The sequence below is a fragment of the Polypterus senegalus genome, chromosome 15 (assembly GCF_016835505.1).
Source record: "Polypterus senegalus isolate Bchr_013 chromosome 15, ASM1683550v1, whole genome shotgun sequence".
NCBI classification, from domain to species: Eukaryota; Metazoa; Chordata; class Cladistia; order Polypteriformes; family Polypteridae; genus Polypterus; species Polypterus senegalus.
In genome coordinates, this window is record NC_053168.1 from 72,081,399 (window position 1) to 72,101,781 (window position 20,383).

Here is a 20,383-nt window from a genome sequence, read left to right on the forward strand (position 1 = left end):
TTGTGGTGCCCATTGTGCCATAGCACTTCCACCAATGGTAAAACACTACTTACAGAAATACTTATTAATAAATACCACTGATAGTTTGCCCAGGATGACGTGGCCAAGAATAGGATATGTCTCCTTTACTTTGTGATTTAAATGTTATGGTGATGTTAGCCAATAGACTACATTGCTGGCAGACCATGTTGTGAGTTTTATATAGTTACTGCTATATTATAGATAGATGTATATGTTTATATGGAACTACAAGTGAAACTACATTTATTAGTGTAGTGTAAATGTTGACACATGTTTAAATTTGCATTAAGAACTGTATTGCCCAGAATATGATTGCTTTGCGTGGGCAGGTAAGCTGACTTTATTACTTTATGTTACATTAACATTAAGATGAGTTACCAATAAAAACCTTTGACTTCATAAATAACAAGGCATGGCTCACTGTTCTCAAGTTCCATTTGCAATATCCCATATCCATCTGCATTGTACAAGCTTAGACACGTATGCCTAGACATTAGTCAGTCAAGGGCTGCATGTGCAGGATTCATGCTGGTACCAAAACAGGATATACTGTACTATGTTCTTTCTGGCTGGGACAATAATATTGTCTTTTGTTGATAAGGAAGCTGAATTATTTTTAACAAGTAATTAAGTGACCCAGATGTCAATTTAACTCAGTGCAACTATTTGGGAATGCCGATTATTCATCCATTAATCCAGTAATCTTATTTACTAATATTTGTGTCAATAGTAACATAAAGAAATCAACAAGTTTGTTGTTTTACATTTTTGTGATCATACGTTTATTAAAAGTTCAAATGAAAGACAGTAGTCATGTGTAAAGATCACCAGCATACCAGGTATAAAAACAAATAATAGCAAAAGCCCTCCATGATGACCATGTAAAATCGAACAAGATTCCAACAACACTGGAACACCAAAGGAGACAGGGGAAATGTATTAAGATTATGTGAAACAAACAGCCGGATACACAATGAAGGTTTGGGGCAGCCACCCGTATAGTTTTTCTGGCTGCAAAAGGCTTTAAAGTAGCATATAAAATGTACAAACAGAACTGTTTTAAGTATGGAGGATGAGGGGTATTTATAGGTGGTTCACAGGAAGTGACATCCTTGGGTCCGGGACAGGAAGTGACATCCTCGGGGCCAGGACAGGAAGGATTTCTCGTGTTTGGTCTACTGAGAGAAAAGAGAGCGATTTAGGGTACCCTGTCACCCCCTGGCCTGGTGTGGTATTGGCATTTCCTTGTTCCTTTGGTTGACTCCCAAGCGCACGTGTGTGACAATTAGAAGCATGGCATGGACCATTATTCCAAACACAATACCTTGTCACTTCTCTAAATAGGAGCTTGATGATCCCTGAATCTGTTCTGCCAAAAGTTTAAATGAGGCTAGGTTCAAGAAAGAGGATTTACAGAGAGAAACAAGAGATTTCCAGAACAAAGCTAAGATTATTTTTTAATGATTGTACCCAGAAAAATAACCTCTGCTGGATAAAAGTGAAAGTGAGAGTGAGAATAGAGAGATCCAGACAAAGAAATGTATAAGGTAAAAGGGAATTTAATTAGAGTAAAATTCTTTTGTATTATGATAAACAAGAGGTCAAACACTATTATAACACTCTCATTAGGTGATTTAATAGTAGTAATAAAGATTCAATAATAAAGAAACTCCCAAAAAAGAAGATTGAAATATGCTGTTAAATGATCTGCAACAACTTCAAGAGGCATAACAGGAAGATGAAAACAAAATTGAACAGCTTGTGGTTATAAAAAATCTTATAGTCCCTAATGTTAGTCTAATAAACAGTGCCAAAGACTTCACCCGAATTGGCTGTATTTTAGTACTAACATGGAAATGAAAACAAACAAAACAGCATGCTATTCTAAAAAAGACCCCAATGTGAGTCTAATAAATTAGCTAAAAAAATCAGAATCACATAGAACTTCAAGGGTCAGTTAAGGGCACATGAAAGCACCATGAGGGATAAGCCAAAATCACACAAGAAGGAAAACAGAAAACAAATGATTAAATGAGCACACAAAATGAGAATTAAAGTTTAGAAAAAAAAGGAAAGGTCCTAATTGGTGGAGTCAGTGGCATGTAATTCTGATGGGGGTACATGGACCTGCGGGGAGAGATGATGATTTGGGGGACAGAGCCACCCTGAGAAGCCATGCAGAAGGTGTGTTTGCGTGCGTATGTGTGTTATTGAGTGTGTAAGAGAGACGATCAAGCACTTAAAAGACCAGTACTTATTTAGGATGGTCTGGATTGGCTCCACAACCCTTGGCAGTTCTGAAACCCAGATAGGTCAATAACATGTCCGAGGATAAGCCATGCATTGAGGATACATAACAAAAAGAGATGGTGCTTTTGTTTCCTGTACTCACAAAAAAACAAAGTGCAGTGCAATCTTCTGATAAATAAATCATCAAAGCAGGTGTTCAGGTTTAAAATGTACAAAAAAACAAATAGTAACTTATCCAGAAAAGAAGGTTAAAATCCCAGGCAGAATCTGACCGCCCTTTAAAATCAGGCATGAGCCTTTGTGCTTCTATAACAGACATCTCCTCTGCCTACTGACAAGTGCAATCATCCCTTTTTCTCTTCAGCCATAGTCCCTCGGGTTTCTGGGAGAACAATCTTCTGTTCCCTGGTGTGCTCGGCCACATATACTCTGTGGGTTTCACTTTCACAATCGCACACCTTCTCTCCAGATTTGCACTGGCTCTCTGATTTTGTAGTTCTCCTTTTCCTTTCACTTTTATTTTAACCGCCTGTCTCTTTCCTTTTTTGATTATCTTCGATGAACTGTTTTCTTGCTCAGGCAAGAATTTTATCCTTCTAGGGGTTTAGGTGTGCTGATGCTAATTATAGACCCCAAAGCAGAAACAAAGCAACTGACCAAACTGCATATATCTACATGTGAATGGCCAATTGCCCCCTCAACCTCCAGAGCTGCTCCTTCATGCTACCAGGCACACCTGAGTGCACTTTGATTTATTTAAAACTTGCACTTCTACAAACCTCTCTCAGACCTAAAATGAGACATAATCCTTTGCTTAAACCCTTTGGTCTGAGTACGTGACCACCAACAATGGCTACTGGATCATTCCTAAGATTGGCTCATAGATCTGGGGAAACAGAATGCAGATAATGGTGTCTCTAATCCGAAGCAAGTGGTATGAGGTTGATCTGTTGGCATGAATGAGCAGACAGAGGATTAAGGAGTGTTGGTAGTGGCATCGGAGGGTGGCCAAGGAAGGAATGGCCCTCACCACATCTCATGTAAGTAAGTGAGGTGAAGACACTGCTAGCACCAATGATGATAAAATATTGGTCAAGTAATGTCTTAAGAATATTACATATCTATTGGTTTTGAAAATCAATTCCTTGTACCATGGGAAGTGATACTGAAATGTGACACTTCTTACATAAACCCTTCAGACAAATTAAACAAATACATTTATCATTCCCCTGTGGTAAAGTGCAACTCGCTCCAACTACCTTATTAACTCCCTGTGGCCATGCATTCGCACCCACGGAGAGCAACACAGCTCTATGGATTTAAAACTGGCCCATTATTTTTAAGCTGCGGACCCACTATACCACATACCTCCCCCCTTAAGCCCCAGCTGCACGGGAAGGTTTCACCACTACTCAGCCACACTACTACTGCACTAAAACCAGCACAAAAGTAATAAAAGCACTAAAACAACCCTTTACTAAAAACAACCCAAGCCCCCTTTGTAAAATCATGACATCAAAAGAATTAGAACTTCTAAAAGACAATAAAATAGGCAATAAATAAATGTCTCTTACAGTTTTTCTCAATTGCTAAAACACAACTTCTGAAACCTTGCTCCATTTTCTGAAACCATTAAATGCAAAACCTTATCTTCAAGCACTATTTACAAAACCTCTGACTCCTCTTGCAAAATGAAACTTTCACCTAAAAACAGTTTTACCTGTGTTCAAAATCAAACACTGCTCTCAAATCAAAAACAAAGTGATCAAAATGATATACACTATCAAGCAGTCAGTAAACAATACAACAAAAAACAGAAAACACATTATTCAAAACATATACTGTAGTTCTCAGGGAGAAGCAAATTTTAATCTCAATGTTTTGGGCCATACAATTTGTTCATTGTACAGTAAACAGCATATAATGCACTGTACTACAGTATACAATACTAAAAGGGACAAAAATCAAAGGAGTAAACGTGATCAATTTGCTTCTTCTCGTCTTTGGGCTGGGTTAGGCCAGAGCACTTCGTCAACATCACAAGCAATATTGTCCCTCCTGAGGCAACGGGGGAAGAAGCCTCTTGTGTGCCGTATCCAGCCCTGACATGATTCCTCACCTATATCACCACAAGCTAAATCCATGGCTTGCAGAAGACTTACTCTGGTGTAGGGTTGTCTATTATACACTTTCCATCTCCAAGAGGAGAAAAACTCCTCAATCGGATTCAGGAAAGGCGAGTATGGAGGGAGGTACAAGTTCATAAACTGCTCATTGATGTTAAACCATTCCCTTACCGGAGCAGCTCGGTGGAAACTGACATTGCCCCACACTATCACATAGGTGGGAATGGGATTCTCATTTAGCTCTTGACCCTGATGGTATTGAACCTGCAGCTCAAATAAATTCTCTCTTAGATTGGCAATAAATCTTAGAAGGTGCTGGGTGTTATATGGCCCGAGTGTAACATGGTGATGTAGAACACCATGGTTGCTAATAGCAGCACAGATGGTGACATTGCCACCTCGTTGACCAGGGACTTCAACAATGGCCCGCTGTCCAATGATGTTTCGGCCTCTCTGTCTCCTCTTTGTTAGATTGAAGCCTGCTTCATCTACAAAGATGAAGTCATGGGGTCTGTCCAAGGATTCCAAGTCAAATATTGTCTGTGTAGAAATACAATATACTGCATTTAGAATTTTGTAAGTCATACAGAGACAGTGCTATACTGTAGAGTACAATTAAGCCTACTGTATGCACTTCTGATTCACATACATTGTATGTACTGAAGAGTATTGTCATTCACATAGTATGTGTTAGTACTGTAGAAAATCTAGATTACAGTAAATGTTTCTGAATGTACACTTACTTGCACATACTGAGCTTGCAGTTCTTTCACCCTTGGTGAGTTGCGCTCAAAGGGTACTTTGTATACTTGTTTCATTCGCATCCTGTTACGATGGAGGACACGGTCAATTGTGGAAATGCTCACACTGTTGATTCCCTGGAAGTGTGTGTTGTCTTGTATCACTCATTCCTGGATTTCTCTGAGTCGTATTACATTATCTTGAAGGACCATGCCCACTATAACTGCCTGTTGCTCTTGAGTGAATAAAGCCGTCCTTCCACCTGCATGTGGCAGCCTCGCAATTCTACAAAAAGTAGATGTGCAGTGGCCCCCGGCCGGGGCTGGAGCCCGGCCGGGGCGCCCAGGAGGACGTGAGGAGGGCTTGTGCCTCCTCCAGACCGCGAGGCGTCCGTCCTGGTTCTGTTGGGGGCCACGGGTTGAGGGCATGGAAGCCCTTCCCTGTAGGGGCCCGTGGTCACCGCCAGGCGGCGCCCCGATGCCGGTTTATCCCGTCGGTTGCCGGTCGGGGCGGGAGCCCGGCCGGGACGCCTTGGAGGACCGGAGGAGGGCGAGTGCCTCCTCCAGACAGAGTGGGGGCGTCCGTCCTGGTTAGGCAAGGCCTCGGGTACAGGGCTTTGAAGCCCAGCCCTGTAGGGACCCGTGGCCACCGCCAGGCGGCGCCCCGGTGCCTAATTATCCCGGGAGCCCGGCACTTCCGCCACACCAGGAAGTGCCGGGGGGAAGACTTTGTGTGGCACCCGGAGAGCTGCCAGGAAGACGGCCGATACTTCCGCCACGCTTGGGCGTGGCTAAGGACGGAAACACCTGGGGCTCATCCGGGGCATTATTTAAGGGGCCGCCTCCCTCCAGTCGGGGGTGGAAGTCGGGAGGAAGCGGACTGAGCTGGAGAGCGAGGACAGGAGGCGGCCAGGAAGCAAGGCACAGAACTGTGGGCCCTGGACTTTGGGGAAATCGGTGCAGAGGCACTGGGGTTGCGTGAGTGCACTAAACTTGTAAATAGTGTAAATAAAGTGTGTTGGGTGTAAAACATGCTGTCCGTCTGTCTGTGTCCGGGCCAGGTTTCACAGCAGTTACAACAAATATTCATGCAGTACTATACATACAGTGATGAACTTTACAAATGTCTATTAAAACAGTTGCATATAGTGTAGTACAGTAAATTTGCAATTACAAAAATAGAGTAGTATACTGTACCTGTTCTCTTCTCTGAACGTCCTTACTATGGTGGACACAGAAAATCGGCTCAAATTGGGTTGCACTATTAGTCCTGCTTCCCTCATTGTCAGTCCATGGACAAGAACATGGTCTATGACTGTTGCTCGAATTTCATCAGATATTTCCACTCTTTGTCTTCCTCCTCCTCTTCCTTGCCACCCTCCTCCTCTACTTTGCCCTCCTCTTCTTCCTCACCCTCTTCCTCTTTCTTGTCATCCTCCTCCTCCACCTCCTTGTCGCCCACCTCACATACGCACTCGTCCTCTCACATTGTTTCTTCTATCCATGCTCAGACTTTCTTCTTTCTACCTTCAACAACCTGTTTGCTCTCTGAACTGGCTTGTATTGGTTGTGTCACATCATTTGAAACAGGTGACATCAATTTTAAGTGGTTGTGTTCAATCAATTACATGTTTTCTCTAATTGTATTTGAGCGTTGCTACTTGTGTTTACCAGTATGGATGACGTGTGCATTAGAGTGTAGAATGTGTTTTGAGAATGAGAATGTGTTTAGAGTTTTGCTGAAAAGTCTAAGTAAGATCTGCATATTGTGTTTTACCATGCGAAATGGTTTAAGGTATTGACAACAGACTGCACAATTAGGTAAATGAGGTCAGGCAACTGAGAACTTTCTTCAGCCAATGGGTTTTAGTGTTTTAGCAATCATACGGCACCAATCCCGCTGGCTTATTGATCTTCTGCTCTTCGGTCCCCACTGCCAGCTCATCCCACCTCTGCCACCAAATTATGACGTTGCTGGTCCACTACAGACTCCCTCTTTTAACATGGGATCCTGCGAACCAACACCATCAATAGTTATGACCGAGATGAGCTGACAAATGAATACAATTCTCAAATGAAGCCAGGGGATAGTGCAAAAAGTATATACAGTAATCCCTCGCTATATCGCGCTTTGACTTTCGCGGTTTCACTCTATCTGGATTTTAAATGTAAGCACATCTAAATATATATCACAGATTTTTCGCTGGTTCGCGGATTTCTGCAGACAGTGGGTCTTTTAATTTATGCTACACGCTTCCTCAGTTTGTTTGCCCTGTTGATTTCATACAAGGGACGCTATTGGAGGATGGCTTAGAAGCTACCCAATCAGAGCATGTATTACATATTAACTAAAACTCCTCAATGCTATAAGATATGCATCCCGCGGGGAGCTTGATTGTTTGCTTGTCTCTGCCTCTATCTCACCCTCTCTGACATTCTCTGCGCCTGACGGAGGGGCTGTTTGCACAGAGGTGCTGTTTGCTTAAAAGATACTGACGCTCCTCTAAAAAAATGCAGCTTTATTGCGGTGCTCGGCATATTTAAAAGCACAAAAGCCCACTTATTGATTTTTTGATTGTTGCTTTAATCTCGCTCTCTCTCTCTGACGTTCTCTGCGCCTGACGGAGGAGATGTGAGCAGAGGGGCTGTTTGCACAGAGGCTGTTTGCTTAGAAGATACTAACGCTCCTTCAAAAAATGCCACGGCAAACTTAAAAGCACATATTGATTTTTTGATTGTTTGCTTTTCTTTGCGAGCTCTCTCTCTCTCTCCCTCTGAAATTCTCTGCTCCTGAAGAGAAGAAGATCTATTTGCATTCTTTTAATTGTGAGAAAGAACTGTCATCTCTGTCTTGTCATGGAGGACAGTTTAAACTTTTGACTAAAGGGTGTTATTTCATGTGTAGAGGGCTCTAATAATGTTAACAGTGTGGGAGAGTTTATAAGGGCTTAAAATATATAAAAATAACTACACAAACATATGGTTTCTACTTCGCGGATTTTCGTCTATCGCGGGGGGTTGTGGAACGCAACCCTCGCGATCGAGGAGGGATTACTGTATACATATATACATACATACATACAGATAAATATAAATATATATACACACATACACATACATATATACAGTAATCCCTCGCTATATCGCACTTCGACTTTTGCGGCTTCACTCTATCACGGATTTTAAATGTAAGCACATCTAAATATATATCACAGATTTTTCGCTGGTTCGCGGAATTCTGCGGACAATGGGTCTTTTAATTTATATTACATGCTTCCTCAGTTTGTTTGCCCTGTTGATTTCATACAAGGGGCGCTATTGGCGGATGGCTTAGAAGCTACCCAATCAGAGCATGTATTACATATTAACTAAAACTCCTCAATGCTATAAGATATGCATCCCGCGTGGAGCTTGATTGTTTGCTTGTCTCTGCCTCCATCTCACCCTCTCTGACATTCCCTGCGCCTGACGGAGGGGCTGTTTGCACAGAAGCTGTTTGCCTAGTGGATACGGAGGCACCTCTAAGAAATGCCGCTTTATTGTGGTGCTTCCAAAAGAACACATATTGATTTTTTGATGGTTTGCTTTAATCTCGCTCTCTCTCTCTCTGACGTTCTCTGCGGCTGACGGAGGAGATGTGAGCAGAGGGGCTGTTTGCACAGAGGCTGTTTGCTTAGAAGATACTGACGCTCCTCTAAAAATGCCGCCGTCAAACTTATTAGCACACGTATTGATTTTTTGATTGTTTGCTTTTCTTTGCGAGCGCTCTCTCTCTCTCTCTCTGAAATTCTCTGCTCCTGAAGAGAAGATCTATTTGCATTCTTTTAATTGTGAGAAAGAACCGTCATCTCTGTCTTGTCATGGAGCACAGTTTAAACTTTTGACTAAAGGGTGTTATTTTATGTCTAGAGGGCTCTAATAATGTTAACAGTGTGGGAGAGTTTATAAGGGCTTAAAATATATAAAAATAACTACACAAACATATGGTTTCTACTTCGCAGATTTTCATCTATCGCGGGGGGTTCTGGAACGCATCGAGGAGGGATTACTGTATATATATATATACACATACATACATACATACACACACACATATATATATATATATATATATATATATATATATATATACACAGACACATATATACATATATATATATACAGATCTACATTTATATACATATATAGCAAAATCCCCGCGCTTTGCAGTGACAAAGAACTGCTTTTAAATTTTTATTAAGAAGAAAAGAAAACCTTTTTAAACTGAGGGAAAATATGCCAATAACTATCTGTTAAGGATCTCTTTGTATACCACGTTGTCAGTTCAGCACTCCGGTTGTAATATGACCAAGCTGTGCACTGAGATTACTTTTGAGAATGCAACATATAGTTTTGTCCAGGAGGAAAGCAATGTTGCCTCAAATCAATGGCAACATTTTGTAGGGTGTGTCCCTGAGACTTATTAATTATCATCGCGCAGCAGAGCCTTACTGGAAATTTGAGGCATTTCAATTGAAATGGGAGATCAGAGGGTATAACGGTGATGCGAGGAATACATTCAGAGTGTGGCGCTCTGCTGTTTTTTTGTGTAGCTGCCTTCACACAGCTTCTCCGCTGCTTTATAAGCGAACGGCATATAAGGCCATCGTTTCTCCTTGCTTCGCGGTTCTGTACTGTTTTATTGTTCATTTATTACGATTCTAGTTATTGTGTAGCTATTCGAGACTTACTTTACTGTTCAGGTACCCATTTCCTTTATTTAATTCGCAGCTTGTATGTTATTTTTTGTTCGTTTATTACGATTATAGATATTTATTGATTCTCTTCTTTAGCTGACTGCCTGCTCATATAAGACGCTCCGCTGTTTTTTTGTGAAACAGCCTTTACACAGCTTCCCTGCTGTTTTATAAACAAACGACATATAAAGCCATCACCTTGTCAATTGTGTAATGCGTTTTTTGAACAGGTTTGATGCATGGAAGTCATCACTGTGACTCGCTCAGTCAGTTCACGTGAGCTGCTCTCTTTTGTGATGTTGCGATGTCCACGGCTTTATTTAATGTTAGCTAAGACCTGGCACTTAAAAGTTTCTGGCTACACTCCGGTTGTAATATGACAAAGCTGCGCGAGCTCACTCTTGAGAATGCAACGTATAGTTGTCTAGGAGAAAAGCAATCTTGCCTGAAATCAATGGCATCGTTTTGTAGGGTCTGTCCCTGAGACTTATTACTTGTCATTGCGCAGCAAAGCCTTACTGGAAATTGGAGGTATCTGAATTGAAATGGGAGATCAGAGGGTATAAAGGGGATGCAAGTAATACATTGAGTGTGGAGAAACTCTAGAGACAGCGTGTGTATTAACTTGTGGATTTTTCTGTGAGTATTTGGTGGCAGCGTGACGAAGTTGCTTCCGCAAGACCACGTTAGCTGTGGAGCTCAACTCGGAGCATATTCTTTTCCTACCTTGTCAATTGTGTAATGCGTTTTTTGAACAGGTTTGATGCATGGAAGTGATCACTTGTACTGCGTTCAGTCAGTTCACGTGAGCTGCTCTCTTGTGTGATGTTGCGATGTCCACGACTTTATTTAATGTTAGCTAAGACCCGGCACTTAAACGTTTCTCGCTACAGCAATTTTAACTCCGTTACAAAGTGATCTAAAGTCTCATTTATACCTTGTGTCTTCTCATTAAACTTGTATCTCGTGAATAGTATTCAGCATTTTTCTTCAGCGCTCTTTGGGAGCTCTTCCTTCTTTTCTACATACTGTGGTCACAGTCAGTTCACGTGATTACGTGGGAGGCGTGATGATGTCACACGCAGCTCCGACCTGGCCATAGAGCTAACGTCCTTTACAGTATATGGAGAAAAATAGGTTCCAGTTATGACCATTACACGTAGAATTTCGAAATGAAACCTGCCCAACTTTTGTAAGTAAGCTGTAAGGAATGAGCCTGACAAATTTCAGCCTTCTACCGACACGGGAAGTTGGAGAATTAGTGATGAGTGAGTGAGTCAGTGAGGGCTTTGCCTTTTATTAGTATAGATTGATAATTTAGAGCACTGTATTTGGGGCACTTGTTTTGTGAATTCTTTATAATAAAAGCACTTGAACACGTTTACACCTTCCCCTTGCTTCATGTGGTGTCCTCATTTGTACAGCTCATCTCTGTTGTGATTATCGACAGTGTCAGGTTCAAGAGACTCCCCAAATGATGAGGGGGAGCATGGAGCCAGACCCACATTGTCACCATCCCTAGTTGAATTACAGTTAGTCAATGAAGCTATCATCCTTTATTTTGTAACTCACAAAGTAAAGTGTTACACAGTTTTCAGCTTTGTGCTCAGCTAAACCAAACACTATGTATGCCACCTAAAGTCATCTGGTTTTCTAGTACCTTTTGAATATGGTTAACCTTCACAATTGACCAGTCTATAGCAAGTCATAATATCAATTTGTCATTTAATGATACAATACATTTGAAGATTGTCCAGACAAATAGTAAATAAATATAATTGTCTTAATAATTTAGTGATTTTCACTGTACATTTAACTTAGAATGAGATTTAGTAACTATCCACATTCACACTAGCGCTACACAACTAACCAGAGTCATTCTCTGGAGCAGCCTGCTGTGTAAATCTCATACTGTGTGCTTCTCCCAATTTAATGATATAACCAGCGTTTGTGAAACATACTGCCAGTTGTACCATTGCATGGTCTCTGATCAGCTCCTGCAAAAAATTCTACTTGTAGGAGTTGGCAGGCAGCTTGCTATGCAGACAGCAGCTGAGCCTCCACAATACACTGAGTACACTGTGACTTTTCTTCTGCATCTGTGCACATGACTCAGTGTAAAACCATAATTTTGTTCTTTCATAAGCTGTCTCGTATTACTACATTCATCTTCTACCCACTTTGTATACTTAATTTCTGCTATCTACTCCATGTCCTATTTAAATTGCTGCCACAATTATTATCATTATTATTATAGGCAATGAAAAAATGTAGCCAACAAACAGTACCTGCTTACCTTTAACTAACTCATAGCTGGCAAAACTGGCACTGGTCAACATGATAGTGAAAAATGGTAAAGGAAAAAAATAAATTAATACTGCTGAATGCCCTGATATTTACAATATGAACAGCTGAATTAACAGTTTCACAGAGCATACCATATCTGAAGAGGCTCTGGCAGTTTCCAGTAATATTTGGTCGATATGGATTTTTTAGAACAATAATGATATTGATAAGTGGGCAGGAAAACTAACCAATTACATATTTTACTGATATTGCTGGTTTGTATCAGTAGTAGGTTTTCTTAGAAGAGGAAACTCATTTTTTCTCTGTCAGGCGTAGGGTCTTCATATGCTCTTGTGAAAGAGGAAGTATATTGGCTTGTCTACCACTTTCTTTTGATTTTTGTGGCACATGGCAATTTATAGGTTTTATACAAAAATTATTAATCATACCATAGTTTTACAGGTAGATGAAAAAACTAACTGCACATGATAGATAGATAGATAGATAGATAGATAGATAGATAGATAGATAGATAGATAGATAGATAGATAGATAGAAGGATAAGATAAAAGGATAAGAAGTGAAAGTAAAAACATACAAGTAAACACAAAATCAACATCTAACTATATACTCCTTCTTGAGTGCTAAGCTTAGTCTATTCTGCTGTTTCTTCCAGTGGTCTCAGTGCCTGCTCCTTGTCTGATAGTCAGGTGAATATTTAAATAGCATTGTCTGTCCACTAGAAAGTCTTTCTTTCCTTCTAACATTTTTCAGATGGGCAGATCGCTTATTTTTCATGTTATTCAGTTCTATGTCTTCAGTGTCCAAAATGCATGCACTTTTTTCTAAAATATTGTTAAATAAATACTTCCAGAAAGTTGGAGTAGCACATGGACATAAAGCATGTTGAATCAAGACAGAGCTTTTGAATTGAATACAGAACTCTTGACCAATGAATGAGGAGGAGAGGAGAATCAATAATTCAAAAGCTTGATTCCATCCATTATAACCATGGGTGTAAGGCAATGCTTTTATTTACTACACAGATATACTCAGTGCTGAATCCTCACCGCAAATGTGTAAAAGTCTAATCTTGATCACTTCTTACTTAATATGTCCATGCTGATCCGTAAATCCAAGTACATAACATGTTAGGCAGGTGATCCATTTCCAGTCGTGCAATCATCCAGAAGAAATTAAGGAGATTTTCTGTACTGATTGGTCTAACATGAACCTTCTTCTAAAGTCTCATTTGAAGTTAAAGAACCTGGTGTTCTTCTAGAATCTCTTAACTCCCCCAGAGTGGACTAAAATGCCTTGATCTAAAGAGTTACTTCTAAATTGAGGGGCAAGAAATTGTTCTTTAATCCATGCTTTGCCAACACAGTAGTAGGTTGTTAGATGACATATATACACACACATTAGCCTAGTTAAGCATTACCATTTGGCCTTAAGTAAATCTTTGTAGGAGGAAATTAGACTGAAGCCTAAAGCTGCCTTTTTGATTATCAGCAAGTGCTGGATGAATAGCACATTTTATGACTGTGTTGTTGAGTTTATTTGCTGCCTGTTTCAATAACATCTTTCATTAAGTGAAAAAAGCACCACCATCTATTGTCAATGTGTTGTATGCTTAGGGGTTCCGGTTTATCATAGTGACATAATGCAGTGAATTAAACTGTGTTATCATATCTGATCTGAATTTTGTTGTATTTGCACCATCATTAAAAGCTTTCCTATTCTCAAGTCATTCAGCTGGAGGTTAATTTGTCCTTTTCTAGTGAAATGGATGGCTGGCATTGTCTGTCATCCTTGCCAGGATGGTTCAAGATTCCTTACCTGGCTGGGTGGCAGGACCACCAAATAGGCAGGGTGGCCCATGCCATAGCCAGAAGATGGGCAGAAATGGATACACTGGTATCTCAGAGGGACTTGATAAAGGATCATTACCTGGCCAGGATGCCAGTAGAATAGAGGGCCAGGGGGAGGTAAATTACCTGGGTACCTCTATGGATACCCACAGCGCATGTTGGGAACTGTGGGTGCCACCAGGAAGTGCTGCAGGGATTAATGGTCCCTACTTCATGGGACTTCTGCCTAACCCAGAAGTGCTTCCATGGGACAGTGTCATGGCACCGAAAGTGCTCCTGGACCCTGAATAAAGGAAGTAGCTCTGCTTCAGAATCGGGAAAGGAGCCTCCACTCACTAGAGAAATGTGGAGAAGAGAAGAAAGGAAGAGAAAAGATACATTGTGGTACTGTGCTGTATTTTATAGAGAGAGTGACCTGTCAAAGGTAGTTTATAAAATAAACGTCCATGTTTGAACTCTGGACTGTGTTTGTGAGGTTGGGTTTGGGGTCTGGGATACTGTTACTGGTCACACTTGTTTAACAAGACCCTTCAAGTGACTCCAAGCTGAATTGTTATTTTGGACTGTTGCATTTTTATACAGAATACTTATGTTGTTTTCAATGAAAGTCTCCATTTTGTTCCCCATTTTGCATTCCACCTTTTTATATACTTTCCACGCAGAAGTTTAGACTAAAATTTGTGTTTATTTTCAAAAAATTGAGGTTCCAGACCTGGGAGCTATTCTCCAGTGAGTAAGAAACAGTGATCAATGCTGGCTGATGTAGGCAGTGTGATTGTTTTAATGATATTTAAAAAACTTATTTTCATTGCACTATTTCTGTATATTACCACAAGCAAGTTAATTTTCATTTATTTGTCACCTTGTTACAAAAACAGATATTGTAGAATTAATGCATGGAAAAAGCAATTTAAATAAGCCTGACTTACATAGATTCATTTTGTTGATAAATGACTTATTTTACAATTCAATAGTTTTTGTGTATTGCGGCTGATTTTTTGTAATAATTATGTACCATGAGTCTCAGTTCATTGCTTTCTTATAACATTTTAGATAATGCAAAGATGGTAATATTTTGACATTTTTGGTTATTAATGTCTTCTAAAATAACTTCATGTTCTTTTTTTTAATTAGGGTAAATGGGAAGCTAGTTGCACTGAAAGTGATCAGGTTACAAGAAGAGGAAGGCACGCCGTTTACTGCAATCAGGGAAGGTGTGTGTTGTCATGCATGTCATTAATCCATCATTTTTGCTGCATTGCTGATGCTTTTAGACTAAGGTTATTGTCTTACTAAATGTCTCTTTTCAGACTTCATATCAAAAGGGGCAGAACTCTTATTGCTAAAACAATGAATATTTTTAAAGATGTTGGTTAATTCTAACCGCTTCATGTACTCCTTATCAGTAATTCCAACCAAATCCAGTAATTTCAGTATAGCACACACATCTATTGTGATTTGTTTAAAAATGATTTGATGGTCATAAGACACTATTAATTTAGAAATAGGACACCTCAATGTGTCATATTTTTAGCATGTTTCTGTCTTACTGTATAGCATTGATCAAACTAACTGTAATACTTCTGGAAAGCTGCAGTGCCTTCTGTTTTCTTCAAATTCAAATTCAAATGTTTTATTCCTCCATAAGGCAAATATGGTAGTCATCAAAGCTGTTTTAGATGGAGTACACTAACCAATCATATACTACCAAACACAAACACATTGGGTGTAATATTGAACTGATTGAGCAAAATGAAAGTTAATCCAGCATTAACAACTAAACCATTGATCAGACCGAATGACAACTATAGATACCAAGTGTTAACCTAATTATCTATTAAAATAAACCTCATTTTGAATATTAAGAAGTAGCTGGAATTATAGAATGCTTAATCTACTGTAGTTACTTTTTATTCTCGGAAACTTGAATCTGTGACCTTGTGGATTCTAAAGGTAATAGGAGAGTTGTGGCTGAGCAGATGCCCCCTGATTTCCAAACCTCTTGCCACTGGTCCTGACAGAATTGACTGTTTGGGTTCTTACTATTTCGCTACCCCATTTCACCACTTAACACATCCAATTTTTGTTTCTAACATTCTCGTTTCCAAACTTAGATGGTAGTACCCATTTTAAATGTGAGTTAATAGAGGTTTTATACCTCAATTTTATATACCTTGCTGCGGTCTATGTTTGTGTTCTGACTGAAAGCCAAGTTTAAGTCTATAACTGTCCTACAGGAAGATGTTAGTCTTTAATCTCGTTCCCTTTCCATCTTATCCGTATGTTATTTCCAGGTTGTATTGAGGCAATCCTGGCAGTAGCAGGCCTAAAAGGTGACCTCAGAATAGACAAAGTGAAATGAAGCTTACATTGCTATTACATATGCTACCCACATCCTCTCTGGACTCTAATTGTCATCATAGTTTAAGAAAAAAGCTGTCACATTGATTTGTGACTCTAATTTGCCCTGGTTTGAATGCTGAGCAAGAATTTGAAATTCTAAAGATTGCTAACCTTTCCAGAGCTTCCCCTGCTTTAAGTCCTCTGATTTTGAGATATGTTCACGTGTATTACAAAAGTTAACGAAAAAGAACAGGTATGTGAAATGGGTGGATATGTAGATTCTTCCTTGTTTGAATAAATGTGTCCCATTTTATATAATGGCTGAGACTGCAGATTGTTCATTCAAAAAGAAAAACAGCGAGTGATGTCACAATTTGAACTATGCATCTCTAAAATTCGGGACATGTAGTTGTTGACTAACAACTATGTTTGGTTCTTATGGACTTGTTGTAAGTAGATCTGGACGTAAGATGGATCAGTATATATTCAAACCTGACTGTATGCATAGTACTGTATAGTAAGTTCTTTAATTCATATTGTTTGCTTTATAACCTTTTTTATCATCATTCTTAGCAGATGGTTTAGATTTTCTATATTTTTTGTGTACATTATTCTTCTTATTTTATTGTTTTCTTTTATTATTACTATTGCTTGCATGGGTGCCAAACCTTTAACAGCTTCAGGAATTCTTTCCTTGTCTGTGTTATGTTTCATCATTAGTGTTCACCTCTCCAAGTGTTCATTGTGTTAATAACTGTGAGAGGAGGAATTGTACCGGCATAATTTGAGCACTCATATGTTTTCTGTTTTAACATTTCAGCCTGTTAGGAATAAACATTAACAGATAAAGGAATTCAGTGTGGTTTCATTATGCGTTTGTGGCGGTTCACACAAAACAGCACATCTTGAGTCGCATTGCAGAAGCTTCAGTGGTTAACCAGATTCAAAACCAGAGTGGAGCTGAACACCGGTTACAATGGGATAACTTAAAGTCACATGCGACCGTATTCGCTTTCTTTACTCACTCATACTGCTTCACCACCTTCATTTTCATGTAAAGATTATTTGCCTTTTTTCCTGTAAATATAAGACAAACATAACTGAATATAATCGAAATCTCTGCAGGTAAACTGAGTTTGAGATGAATGAGTCACAGCATTCAGAGCTGGTGTGGCGAAAACTGCCATTTCCACATGAGACACAGTAGTCGTCGTAAGTCGAATGGTTGTAAGATGCACAGGTTGTAAGTCAATGACTACCTGTATATGTAATAAGAGGAGTGTTTTGATTTCAGGCCCCAAGACTTCAAAAAGTCCTGAAAGTTAATAAAATAGCCCCGAAAAGACAAAAATCCTCAAAAGCAGGTGTAGGGTCTACATATTCAAAAAACAGCATGGCTTTAAAATCCCAAGCGGGAGAGATAAATTGTAAAAAAACAAATCCCTGCCTGAAGAATAAAACTAATATGTTTTAGATTTGAAGGTTTATTAACAAAAATATTCAAAAGAAAACAAATTCCTACTTCTGTAAGAAGATATTCAAAACCAAAAGCAAGACTGAAATTAAAAAAAAAAAAAATCCAGATGCAAATTTACCAAATCTTCAAGAAGTATCACAAAAGTTAGCATCATAAAATAAGCAGGAGCTAATGCTTCAGCCCATCATGTCCTCAGCATATTAAGGAAAAGGAAAAGGAACAAGGAAAAAAAATATTGACATAATTAAAAGACCAAATGAAAATTACAAGATGATTGAAAAACAGAAACGTATTTTTAAAAAACAATTATCAACACTTTCGCATACACCAAAGTAAATTGCAAAAATGAGTAAGAAAGGTCTAAATTAGCAGAAGCCACCCAATTTTGGGGTGTTCATAAGAAATGTAATGATTTACTTTATGAGGTAGAAGTACAAAATAACAAGAACAGTTGCATTAGATATTTGAAATACAAAAATGTATGCTTCCATTTAATTGTTTAAAGTCTAAATATTTTCAATTCTAATAGATATGTGTTATTTTTTGCCTTCTGATACAGGTTCATAGTAAAGTAAAGGATGAAAAATCAAAAATGACATCCTATTCATAATTACTGACATTGAAATAGTCTAAAACTATACCTCACATGCTTATGTCTAAAGTTTGTCATTTTAACCATTTAGAAGTGGTTTTTAGAGGGCTAGGACTAGTGGTAAAGACTCAGATATCAAGAATATTATCATATTTATGATTGAAATAACATAAAACACCACTTCATATGCCTATTTTACTGATCCCCATTTTTCAAAGTTTTGTAGAAAGGAGTAACTTTGACCACTGGTTTCTCATTAGGAGTGAACTCCTGGGGTCAGTTCATGTGGCAGATCCTTCTGATCATTTTTACTAAAGACACCTTTTTATCATAAAGGTGTAATTTCCTGCACAATATATAATTAAAAAATTGCCTAAAAATAAGGGGTTTTGGGTCTAGAGTACCAAACATTGGGGGGAAACCTCAAAAAGCTTGATATCTTGCATAACTAGATATCAAGATAAGTAGATCAATATATCATGTGTGGGAGTTTACTCATGCCAGGTTAAGTTGTGAGGCACCAGACAAATAAAACTGAAGTGATTTCAAGGAGTTCCTAAGTAATTCTTATGATGACAATAAATCAAAAAAGGTTGAGAAAGTAAACTCCAGGGGTAGAACTGGGATTAAACCATAACAGTAATGTAGTTTCACTGTTGGTAAATTGCATTGGTATTGTAGTAAGATGAGTTTAACCACTAATTTTTAAAATCAGTTAGTTGATGTTGTCCTACTGGCTATATACAGTATGTACTGAGTGCAAGAAATGCAAGCAGTTCAAAAATTAAGAGCAAAGATCAGGAGAAAGCATGGAGTCAAATTCAAAACAAAGGTCAAGACCAGAAGAGAAAACAAAAAGACATCAGAGCCAAATTGCAAACCAAAATTCAAAGTCAAAAAAACAGAGCTTGATTCTAGAACTAGTAATCTAAAAAAAATCAAAAGAATCGCAAGTTTTGTCCAATCTCGGATGCAAAAAGGCCATCAAGACAACCTATTATCCCTTTACCAATTAATTGCTCAAAGTCATGACTCAGAGAGGCATCATGACTCGGGACCTGCATCTTGACAACAGAATCCACAAAATGGCGACACCCATCATCAAAATCAAGTGCCATCCGAAAAGACATTAAATTAAATTAAAGTTCTAAACAAATGTTCAAATCAATAAAATGACCACAAAATTGAATTCCCCAAGCATAACAACCTTAAAAAGGTTGATAGATGATTTTTTATAGATTAAAATATAACATGAAAAAAAATTAAAAAGAAACTCCCTTCATAACAATATATTGATAAATCAAATGTCAGTTATTCTTTTACCATTTTAGAAAAGGTTTGGTTTCCCATTCAAACTTGTCCTGTGAAAATGGTCTGGTTAGGAGTGTGCTTTTCAAGACACTCCAGTAGTTTAGCAGTGAATGAGAAGCTTAATACGTTTCAAAAGACGCAATGTGAAGAAGCCTTTCTAAACACACTAAATTTTCAAAGACTATTGGGAAGAAAGCAAGGTTATGTGCACCTGGTATTTGCTCAGCATGGGAATGGTTGGGGATGATTCAGTTCTTTTTAATTCATAAAAATTAAACACACAGTGAAACAAAACTTTTTCAAACTGATTAACGTAAAAGGGTCCTAATAATAAATGTCCATTTTCTAGGCATGAGACTTATCCTATGATACAATTCATATTGAAATTCAGGTATAAAAGAAATGTGCTGTATGTTTAGAGTTACTATTAGACATTCATATATCTAAACATTACAAAATACTGTACAGTAATCCCTTGCTATATCGCGCTTCGACTTTCCCGGCTTCACTCTATCACGGATTTTAAATGTAAGCATATCTAAATATATATCACTGATTTTTTGCTGGTTCGCGGATTTCTGCGGACAATGGGTCTTTTAATTTATGGTACATGCTTCCTCAGTTTGTTTG

At 38.7% G+C, this 20,383-nt stretch overlaps 1 protein-coding gene across 4 annotated transcripts in view; it reads left to right on the forward strand.

Annotated features, from left to right (window-relative positions):
- The window catches only part of cdk14 (cyclin-dependent kinase 14), an 891,964-nt gene that overhangs the window by 335,252 nt on the left and 536,329 nt on the right, over window positions 1-20,383 (forward strand). For all 4 annotated transcript variants that reach the window (XM_039736967.1, XM_039736966.1, XM_039736968.1 and 1 more), the window contains one exon: window positions 15,165-15,244. In XM_039736967.1, coding sequence (XP_039592901.1) covers window positions 15,165-15,244 — 80 coding nt within the window. The remainder of the gene's footprint in view (window positions 1-15,164; window positions 15,245-20,383) is intronic.